Raw genomic sequence first — 11,122 nt, 5'->3', positions numbered from 1 at the left:
TGGAGGTCAGGCACCTGCGAGCAGAGCGCCACCTGCTGGTTATAGCCCCACCGCGCAGGCACGCGCAAGGCTCAGGCAGGGACGCAGGGACGCAGGGACCCAGGACAAGTTACACACGGCAGACGTGACCTTTGCCCTCAAGGAACTTAAATAATGCTCAACAATCTTTGAATAAATACTAACATGTATTCATTCAACAAACACACGTTCAGTACCTCCTGTGCTAGGGGCAGCGCTAGATGCTGGGGATACTGCGATGAATAAGACAGGCAGTCCCTGTGCTGTGGAATTTACAAGCTGGGGGAGGGAGAAGGGGAGCAAGTACCCCAAGTGGAAAGGACCTGGGGGGTGTGGGAGCCTTTGACAGGAGCTGATGTGGCGGAGGCGGGGAGGAAGGTCTGAACCTGAAGACTGGGGGGGAGGAGGGGGAGCGGAGGGGCAGTGGTGCAGAGGTGTGGGGGCGGGGGTGGGGTGGGGGCCTTCCTGCCGGATCTTTGATCTAAGCTGGGCCTTGAGGAGGCAGAAGTGTTTTGCGGGATGAGTCTTTGGGGGTAGTGGGGCCTCACAATTGTGTGAGAAGGAGCCAGGGGAAGGACAATGTCTCGGAGAGGCTGGATTTGAGTGGCTGGCCAGGCATCACGGGAATGTCCAGGGGGCACTCCCAAGGTAGGGCTGTGCTGCTGGGGTGCAGGTGCGGAGCGGGTGGGACTCAGTCTTCAGAAGAAGAAACTATAGAGAAGGAAGACAGAGACCGGAGACCGAGGACAGGTGCCCAGACCCCTGGGTGGAGAGGGGAGCGGCCTGGAAGGCAGAGGGGGTCAGAGAACAATTCTCCAGGAGCGGCAGGAGGCATGGCCAGAGACCTGGGCAGGGGCCCTGAGGAGCCTGTACATGTGGGAGCTTTCAGAATGCAGGGCCTTTGGTCCACCCCTTCCTCAGAACGGCACCTTCTCTCCCTTCCTGGCCCGCGGCCCAGCAGCGGGTCTGCAGCAGCCGGCCTTCCCTGGGGCTCTCAGCCTGGTGTCAGTGGCCACCCATCCCGGGCGGCTGCCATCGGCTGCCTAATGATGGGACGCCAGATCAGCTAGATTCGCTTTTGAGCTGCAGAGATGAAAGCGGCCACAGGCGGCTGGGGGCGGGGTGGGCAGGCAGGGGCAGGCCTGCTGGAGCCTGCAGGCCTCCTTCCCACAGGAGCTGGAGGCTCACCGGCAGTGAGAGGAAGCCTCTGCTTAAATAAGTGGGGCCGGGGAAAGCTGTGCTCCTGTCCTGAGGACAGGGCCCTTCGCGCATTGCTGACTGCAGGCCCCGGCTTCCCGCACAGCCTGCCCGCACCCACCCCTACCCCTGCTTTGGGCTGGGCTGGGCCACGCCCAGGGAGCAGTGAGGAGGCCCCAGAAACCAAGGTGTAGGCAACCTGATCCAGGTGGCACATCCTGCACCTACCACCCTCATTCACCTTTTCTATTGGCTTTACCCTCCTCCTCCTCTGAGCTGCATCCTCCCCCACCTCCACTGTGACAGGAAGGTATGAAATGTGGGGGGAGGGCTGGTGGGGAGAGGGGTGAATGGCAGAGAAAGGACCAGCTTCAAGGGAGGCGGCTGTGGCGAAGGATGCAGTGGAGTCAGGCGGACTCCTCTGCACAATTCACGTCTCGCCTCGGAGCCTTAATTTTCTCACCAGCAACATGGAATGAGGGGCGCCACAGGCCCAGCACGTTTTAGAGGATTGTCACGAACAAACGCGAGAATGAGTGACCTTTCCAAGCTGTGGAGGTATGTACTGGGGGTTACCACAGCCACCGTTGCATCAGTTTCAACGTGAGGCCCTGGATCCCAGTTTGGGGAGGCTCTGTCGAGTGCCTGAATTACGTGTGTGCCTGAATTACATGTAAAATGCCTGTGAGGGCATCTTTCTGGGTGGGAGCCATAGCTCTTAGAGAGGTCTGGACCCACACACAGGGTCTTTTGAGGTGAGTTAGCTGAGACCCAAGCTTCTATGGTTTGTCAGAGGCAGAGCCAGACCTGGGACCCTGGTCCCCCATTCTCCACTCCTCCCTGCTGCTCCTCCAGGTCAGGTGAGGGGAAGGGAGAGTTTGAGATTAGGGAGGGGAGAGCAGCCAGAGGGGGAGCCCCAAGTCCTCACGCTGTTACCAGGATACCAGGATAAGGACATCACAGCGGCGGGTGGGGGACAGTGGGACAGGAAAACAAGGAAGCCCTAGGATTTGGGGGACCCTGGGGGGGGCCAGGCCTAGGAAACGCTTCCTGGAAGTTGAGTCAATGAGGCATCTTCCCAGTTTCCCTTTCCCAACAAACCCCCCTTCCCAGAAAGGGCTCCGAGGAGGAGACAAACCCGGGCCCCGACGCCATCTCGAGGGGATTCTCTGGCTCCCGTTGCCACTTTTGGAAAAGCTGAAGATGCCACGTCGAAGCTTCATGGGAACGGAAAGGCCACACACAGGCGTGAAGTAGTCACCACCCAAAGATGCAATTTATTGAGCAGCTACCAAGAGCCAGGCATGTGCTGGATGCTTTGCCGACATCGGCATAAATGTCACCCCTTCAGGAGGCCTGACTGCCTGGTTAGACTAAATCCACTGCTCTCCCTCACCTTCCGGTTATCCTCACGTTCCCTGTTCCTTCCTGTGTGGTCCTTTCATCCCCTCTCCTCCACTCCGCTACAATCTTGCCATGGGCAGGAGTCACGTCAGTGTACTGACTGCTGTCCCTCCATGCTAAGCACAGTGCCAGCCCCTGGTGGTCACTCCAATACTTGTTAAATGAACTCAGGACTGTCTCCCGTCTTCACAACAGCCTTATGAGGTAGCTATCATGGTCATGCCTGGTGCACAGAAGGAACCACGGTGGAGAGAGCCAGAGACTTGCTGGAGGACAGCTGGTTATCGCCAGGCTTCAGCTTGGCTCCTCCCCCTGATGGATTTGGAGAACAAGAGAGCCGAAGGGTCAGAGAGAACGTTTGGGTCCAGTGGAATGGCTCACCCGTCAGTGCAGCCGCCACCCTGTGCTCAGCCTTCCCTCCCAGCTCTCCCAACCTCTCCTCTCGCCCTGTGAGCTCCGAGTCACCAACCTGCAGGAGGCCAGGCCCCACTGGCCTGTGCATTTCTCAAGCCACGCGAGAACCTGTCCTTCCCACCCACCCGGAGCAAGCTACAGCTGGGAGCCCACGCCCCACCCCTCAGCCCTCACACAGCAGATAAATTAGGGGACTCTTATAAAACATGTACAGGGAAGACACATACATACAGAGCCAGTGACAGTGCCGGGCGGCGTTCGCTTCTTGAACACAAGGTCCTGCCCATTAGGGTGCCTGCCCTCTCCTGCCCTCTCCCCCTGGAGTGGCTCACCTGCTGTCCCCATAAGCTGGCACCTCGAAGGTCACCACAAATCACAGAGGTCCACCATCCTTCCCCAAAAGGAACCGATTCCTTGCTGCCCACGCCAGGCTTGCACCTCTGCGGTGGGCCACTTCCTGCCCTCCCTCCTCACCAGGCAGCCTGCCTCGGCCTGGTCCCAAGAATCCGGCCCACCAAGGCAGGGAGGACAGACCGAGGATTGCTGCTTCCTGACGTGTTTGGCGACCACGTATCATCCACACCAGGACTTTAATGAGAGCGGAAGGGGGTCTGATTCACTGGAAACCAGGCACACACCAGGACTGCTCAGGTGAAGGATGCATGGCCGCCCTACCGAGGGGTCCCTGCTCTGGACCGGCCCAGCCCCACCGCTCTTGACTTTCCGAAACATGCCTGTTGGCACAGATCTCTCAGATCACATCTCCCCTCTCTGCCACCTCCCACTCTCCAACACCTCACAGCATTGTGGTGACACATTTTAAGGCCTCACTAATATCGGGGACCTGTAGCACCGGGGTTGGCAGGAGGAGCTGGGAACGATGCCCCCTCCAAACCCCTGGAAGGACTCGGCTAGGTAAGGCTTTTGGTGTTGAGCCCCCGGCCTTCTGGCTCCTGGAGCCCCATCTCCAAATCACGGCGCCCGGGTCCAAGTAGAAAAGTCAGCCTTCATTCTCTGTCTCCCAACCTGCACTTGCCAAGGCTTCTTCCTCTAGAGCTGAAGGCCAGGGCCAGAGAAAAATGAACCATCAATTCCCCGGGACCCTTCCCTCGGCCAGTCAGTGCAAAGCACTGCCTGGCACCTTCTCCACATGCTGTGTAGGCACATTCCCGGTCCCACCTCCTATGCTAGGAGCCCCAGGAATCAGCTCTGGGGGTGGCAACTGATGGAGGCTGGAGAGAGCAACCTGTGGTGCCCTCACCCCCACCCGCCAAGCCCTTCCTGGGGGCCTGACAGCAATCACAGCCACCCCAAGACCAGTTCCCCTTCAGGTTTAATGCCCCGCCCCTTGTTTTTAGAACCTGCTCAGTAGGCCGTGCTTGCAAAACTGCTTTAAACGAGCCTTACTCAGGCAGATAGTACCAGATAGCAGAAAGCCATGCTCCAGGCCCTCCTCTCCTCCCTCCTTCCCCTCCCCCCATCCGCAGGCCGTCCACAGCTCCCTGGGAAACAGAGGCCCACTCGGATCTTCCTCTGGCCACTGCTTCTTGCTGGCTGTCCGTCTCTCTGTCTTCCGGGAACAGAGGCTCCGCTGTGTCTGAGTCCGGCTGTGCCCCTCCCACCCCCACGAAAACCAGTGCCCAGATCGACCCCTCGGAGGAGAGCTGCCAGGCCCCTCCCGCCCTTGGGGGCTCAGGACAGGGCATTCCGATGGGCCCCTGGATGGGCCCCTGGGTAGGCGTAGGAGATGGGATGGCGGGTTCCAGGCCTCACGGTGAACGTGTTGATGGGGCTTCCATAGTGGGGGGTGCTGCGGGGAGACCTGGTGGGCGCGGAAGAGAAATGAGGTGGTCTTTGCAGCTGGTTAGCCAACAGCCCCCTTTGTCCCCAGGGCATAAAGGAAAAGATGCCGCTCAGCGATCGATACGGTTTCTGCCCCACGAGCCCTGGGCTTCATCAGCCCAGGCCTCCCCCTCCAGGCCAGGCCCTGTGGCCACACAACACTACCTAATCCCTTCCCCTCAGAACCCGTGGCGCCCAGCCCGGCTCTGGATCTTCTGCGTGGTGGGGAAATCGCCCCCAAGGACCACTCAGACCTCCCTCCGGCCCACACTCGGCCTGGAGCCCTGGGACTCGGGTCAGGGGGGCCGGGGAGGGAGGAAGGGGGAAGAGGGCGAGAGAAGTGGGGGAAGCAGATCAAGGGAGATGAGGAAGCAGGTGAGGGGAGCGCCCCCTGCAGGTAAAGTGAGCCTCCCTCCCCTTTCTCTGGGCCCTGAAAGCCAGAGGGTAGAACGCCAGATGCGTCCCAAGGCCCGGTCCACGGGGGCCTCCACCGCCCCTGGCTGCCCACCGGCGCTCCCTCCATCGCCCTCCATCGCCCCAGCCCCCAGCTCACCTGCCCGTAGCAGAGGCGAGAACGTGGTCGCCGCCACCCGGCGCTTGGCCGGGCGCTTTGTACTTGGCGTCTCCGCGGGTGGAGCCCTCCAGGGACATCCTCCGTGCGCGCAGGCCGCCGGGGGGCGCGCGGCCCGCCGAGTTGACGCGCCGCATCTCCGGGCCTCCGGGCGCTCCGAAGGGCCCCCCGGGCTGCGGGCCGAAGCAGTTGGGGGTGCTCAGGCTGCGGCCTGAGCCGCCGCGGGACGGCGCGGGGCTGCGGTGGGGCTCCCCGACGTACAGGCGCTTCTTGATGAGCGAGCGCCCCCCGCCCGAGAAGCGCTGCAGGCCCCTGGCCCCCGAGTAGAGCTCGCCCGCCAGGAGGCGCGCGTCCAGGGCCTGCCCCAAGTCCGAGAACCTGTTCCGGGGAGGGGAGGCCCGGCGGCCCAGGTACTGGAGGGCTCGAGGCTCAGGGTCATTGCTGAACTCGGGCGGGGGCGGGATGACCTCGAAGCTGAACTCCTCCTCCTCCCTCTTGCAGGAGGGAGAGGAAGGGGACGAGAAGGACTTGGGCAGCGCGCGGCCCTGGGGGAGGTTGGAGGAGGCGGACCGGTCCCAGGCCACAGGGGCCTGGGGCTCCGCCTTGGTCCAGCTGTGCCCTCGGCTGGGCTCTGTGTCCTCCGGGTCTCTGCCCAGCTGGGCCTTCCACGGACGGGGCTGTGCAGAGGCGGGGGGCTGGGGGTCCTTCTCAGGCTCTGTGGGTGGCTTGGGGACCACTGTGAAGGAGTTGGGCTGGCCATTCCTAAGGAAGATGCTGTCGGAGCCTGCCTGGGGCTGCCCTCGGAGACTCCCGGGCAGGGAGGACAGAGCCAGGCTGGCCCCTCGAGACCGCCCCTTCTGTGCCCTCTGCCTGGCTGCCAGGAGCAGGGCCATGGGGGAGCCCCGCTCCACCACCTCCCCGGTCACTGGGTGCCTGAGGAGTTCGTCTGCAGGCTGGGCAGGGGCTGGGGCTTTGGCTGGCAGCCCTTGGGGCTCCCCCACCTCCACAGCCTCCCCTGACCCCTCAGCCGCTCCTCTGGCCATGGTGGGCATCACCACGGCAACCTCCCGGCTGGGGCTGTTCTGGCTGCTGTTCTGGCTGCGATGGGGTTTGTAGAGACAGGTCACCTCTTCTCTCCCAGGGGACATCTTTGGTGGGAGGGCTGGAGGGGACAGGGCTCCCTGTGTAGGAGGCTTCCTGGCCTCTGAGGGGCGCCCTTCTGCCTCTGGCTGGGAAGGCGCTGCGAATTCTTGGGGTTCTGGTTTCTTCCTCTTCTCGGCTGGGGCCAGTTTCTTCTCTGTCATTGGGAATGACGCGGCGGGCAGGGTGGTGGCTGTGGGTGGTGTGGCTGGCCCTCGCGCGGCTGCAGCAGGCGTGGATTTGGGTGGTGTGGCTGGCCCAGGCATGGCCTTGGACTGGTGCGGTGTGGTTGGCTGGGCGGCGGTGGAGAGTGGTGGCGTGTTCTTGGCCACGGGCTTGGAGCACTGGCCATTAGCAGCTCTGTTTTCAAAGACTCTTCCCGCTTCTAGCTTAGGCTTGGGGGGCAGAGACCCGATGCTGGGCTTGGGGTCCTTCTCCGCGGATGCCGAAAGCCGCGCCTCCAGCTCACTCCGGATCTGCTGGACACTGAGCATCGGAGAGTCCTGGGGGGCGTAGTCCGCAGGGGGCAGGGGCAGGGGCAGGCTGGCGGTGGCCTCTCTGTCTGGGCGGGGACTCTTCTCAGGATCACTTGGGGGGATCTCCTTCTCCGGCAGGCCGGGGCCCTTCCTGCCCTCCTTTCCTGGAGAGGCCGCCGTTGGGCCTGGCCTGTGACTGGTGCCTCGGTCCTCTCTCTTGGAGCCAAAGAGGTAGGCTGCCAGCTCGCTCCGGAGCTGTGCCATCTGGCTGGGGTCCCGCCAGTCCACGGGCTCTGAAGAGGCTGTGTTCTCTGAAGAGCCTGTGTCCTCTGGGCTGGGGGAGCTGGGTTTGGGTTTGGGAGCAGGAGAGCTGGATTTGGGGCTTTTCATAAACCTAGCAGGTGGAGGGGTTGCCTTCTCAGCAGAGGGCAAAGGAGGGGCAGCTGGGGGGAGAGGGGGTGCCGGGGGAGGGAGTGGGGGTGCTGGGGGAGGGGGCTGGGGTGTGGGGCGGGGCAGGGGAGAGGCTGGGGGTGGAGTCTCAGCTTGTTCCCTTGTCCTGGTCTGGGGCTGGCTCAGCCTGGGGCTGGCAGGTGCCTCCGTGCGGAGCTCCCCGGGGCCATCTGGTTCGGGGGCCCTATCCGGGTAGACCTGGGATGCGGGGCGGATGTGGAAGCTGGGGGGCAGTGGGAGTCGGCTGGGGGCCTTCTGGGTGGTCCCTTCTCCCTCTGCAGGAGGCCCGGGTGCTTCCTGCACTGGGATGGACGAGGTCCTGACTGGGGTTGGGGGAGGCACCTTGAATGAACGGGGGAAGGTGAGGTGGGACTCTGGTTTAGGTCCCAGGGGGCTCCCCTTTGGCTCAGCAGGGCTCCTGGGGGGGCTGGCTCTGGGGGCCTCTGGCTGCTTGCCATTCAGTGTTACCTCTGATTTCCATTTGGTGACACCCGCAGGGGGAAAGAGGTGAGTCCTCGAAGAGTGAGGAGACACTGGAGCTGGGGGTGCTGGGGCTGGCATAGGGGGTGGGGGTGGGGCTACAAAGGCCAAGGGCGGGGCAGGGGGAATGAAATCAGGAGGGGTGGGTGTGGTTGGGGGGGACAGGGTCCCTGATACTGGGGGTGGAGGAGGGGCCATGTTGGGTGGCGGTGGGGGTTCCAGCAGCAGGGCAGGTGGCAAGGAAGCCATGGAAGGTGGAGGTGGTGGCGGGGACTCCCCTGGAGGTGGCGAAGTGTCTGGGGGAGGTCCTGGAGGTGGCCCTGGGGCGGGGCCTGGGGGAGGTGGAGGGATGAATGGGTCCTGGCCATAGTGCCCAGGCCTGAGGTCGCCCACAGAGCTGTACAGCCGGAGGTTGCCATTGGCTAGTGAGCTGGTACCTGGAAGGAGGGAGAGACAAAGATGAGGAGGCATGAGGCCGACCAGCTCTGGCCATCTCTGTGTGCCCAGGGCACAGGTGGCAACCTAGGTAGTAACTGGCCGGGACCATGCCTTCTCTCTTGGGCACCAAGTGAGGGAGGAGCAATGTCTCCGGAGCTGTCCTGGGAGTGACCTTGTCCTCTGGAGGGAAGGACGCCTGCGGTCCTGGCCCGGCCTCTAGAGACTGTGCTGCATATTCCCCGTTTGCTCTGGAGAGTCATATCCCGCCCTTCCCTGCCCTGCTCACACTCTGGTGTCTCACCCCTTTACTGAACTCTCTTCAGTTACCCACTCTCAGGGCACCATCTATTTCTTACAAAACCAGGAAGACCAGGGTTCAGATCCCAGTCCTACCACTTACCAGATGTGTGACCTTGGACACACTAATTAACCTTGCCAAGCCTCAGTTTTAGCCTCCCTAAAATGGGCATAGCCCTGACTGATTTGGCTCAGCGGATAGAGCATCGGCCTGTGGACCGAAGGGTCCTGGGTTCGATTCCAGTCAAGGGCATGTACCTCGGCTGCTGGGCCTTGTGTTTCAATGGGACAGACCAGCAGTACATTATTACCACTTTGGGAGGGGTAACATGAGGGGGAAACCCAGGAGGGAGCTGGACTGCGGTGTGAATAGGGTGATCAGAGAAGGCCTCCCTGAGAAGATGACATTCGAGCACAGAGGGCAGGCCTGGGGAGAGAGCTGCCCGGAGGTCCAGGAGGGGAGCAGTCTAGGCAGAGGAAGTGCAGTGTGAAGACTCTGGGGCGGAGACCTGCCTGGGCATTGCAGGAGCAGCAAGGAGAGCAGCTGGCTGGAGGAGGGTGAGCCAGGAGCGGAAGCAGGCCGTGAGGCCTGGAGAGGCCAGATTCTGCCAGTCCTGGCAAGAACCTTCCCTCTGAGTGGCATGGAAAGTCGCTGGAGGTTTTGAGCAAGAGGTATGACAACAAGTGACTTACATCCCACCCAGGAGTTCCTACGCCACAGCGCTGGGACTGTCCTTCTCAGCGCGCATGCGATGGACAGGTGTCAGGGGATAAGGGATTTGCCCAAGGGAGCAAAGCGAATGTGCAGGGTCCCAGGACTCAGAGCCAGGTCTGTCTGACTCCATGGTTCTTTCTCCCACTTTGTGCTGCCCGTGGTGCTGTTCTGGCCATCCTCCCCCTGTAGGCCTTACCCACCCCTGGCCTCCTCAGCCCCCACCCTCTGCAGCCAGTAGCCAAGAGGCCTGGGGACTCCGGTTTTATCGCCAGCTGGGGAGGTGGGCCAGATACCTGGGCTTGAAGAGGAAAGAAAGATGGACAAGCCCCAAGCCCAGGGTTCTCTTACCTGTCACTTCCTTGTCTGCAAAGTCTTCCGGGACAGAGGGGGTGGGCACAGCCAGGCCATGGTTCTCCTGGGCATTCTGAAAGAGAGTGGGGAGATCAGGAACGGGGAGAAACGGAGGGGCCATTCTTACCGCGCTGCTGGGTGAGGGCACGCACATACCACTGTGAGGGTGACGGGGGCACAGCCGCCGGGTATACTAACGTATGAAAGGGCTCATTTCAAAAGGTGAATGTTATGATACAGTCGAGTTTTGTTATTCACACCAATTATGGTCTGTAAAGTTGCCTCAAGCAAAATGCAAGGTTAGGTTCCTGCAAACCTTGGCTACAGAGTTTTCATCAATGGATCAATACATAACCTCGCCCTGGCTGGTTTGGCTTAGTGGATAGAGCTTCGGCCTGCAGACTGAAGGGTCCTGGGTTCGATTCCGATTAAGGGCACATGCCCAGGTTGTTGGCTCGATCCCCAGTAGGGGGCGTACAGGAGGCAGTGGATCAATAATTCTCATCATTGATGTTTCTAACTCTCCCTCTCCCTCTCTGAAATATATATATATGTATATATATACATACACATATATTAAATACATAACTTTGTTTTATGCGTGTTTCTGTTTAAAGACACCTTGTTTACTATACATGGTTGATTCATTAACATTGACCTCATGGCCGATACTATAACTCACGATTGAACAAAGCTGATCCCACACCTGTATTTTCTCTCCCGGGTGCATCACAGCCTCCCTGCCCTAAGGGGCCTTAGCATTTCAGCACTACGCTCGGGGCCATGGGAAACAGTGAGATCACCCACAAAAAGCACAGAAATACAAAAAGCAGGGCACGCAACAGAAAAGGACCCTTTTAACCACACGAGGCCTAAGCAAGAAGCAAAGTGCCCTCTTCTGGCGCCGCGGCTGGGACTGTGCGTCAGGTGACTGACAGTGTTACTCTTCTCGCTACACGTGACCGAAGCAGCTCAGACACTGACTCGGGCAGCAGGTACCTTTTAGTGGGTAGCGAGTTTCCAAATATAAAGTCCACAAACGATGAGAATCAGCTGTGTATGGATTATATCGATTAAAGCGAAACAAAAGAGAGCATCCGGGGGATGTCCGATAGTCCAAAGCCGAGCCCCAAGGCCCAGCCTGCTGCTCGCTCTCAGTTTTCATCAGGGAGCGACAGAAAAACAAATGAGCGGAAAGAGGCGCGCGGGCGCTCTGACCCCCTGCGACGCCCTTCTCATCCCTCAGCTTCGCAGGCGATGTGTTTGCACAGCTGTCGGGTTTGTACATACTATTTTGCATTCCATTTTTTTCTCCAAACCCACATTTCC

General features: G+C 60.8%; 1 protein-coding gene across 2 annotated transcripts in view; it reads right to left on the bottom strand.

The window, feature by feature from the left end:
* Positions 1-2,464: 2,464 nt before the first annotated feature.
* The window catches only part of CUNH6orf132 (chromosome unknown C6orf132 homolog), a 31,233-nt gene continuing 22,575 nt past the window's right edge, over positions 2,465-11,122 (bottom strand). For both annotated transcript variants that reach the window (XM_036317622.1, XM_036317623.1), the window contains 3 exons: positions 9,791-9,866; positions 5,429-8,429; positions 2,465-4,855 (listed from right to left, as the gene is read on the bottom strand). In XM_036317622.1, coding sequence (XP_036173515.1) covers positions 4,726-4,855; positions 5,429-8,429; positions 9,791-9,866 — 3,207 coding nt within the window. In that variant the 3' untranslated portion in view covers positions 2,465-4,725. The remainder of the gene's footprint in view (positions 4,856-5,428; positions 8,430-9,790; positions 9,867-11,122) is intronic.

Source organism: Myotis myotis, unplaced genomic scaffold (genome assembly GCF_014108235.1).
Source record: "Myotis myotis isolate mMyoMyo1 unplaced genomic scaffold, mMyoMyo1.p scaffold_m19_p_7, whole genome shotgun sequence".
In the NCBI taxonomy this organism is placed as follows: domain Eukaryota; kingdom Metazoa; phylum Chordata; class Mammalia; order Chiroptera; family Vespertilionidae; genus Myotis; species Myotis myotis.
The sequence above is the reverse complement of the archived record's forward strand: the minus strand, read 5'-3'. Positions and strand labels throughout refer to the sequence as shown.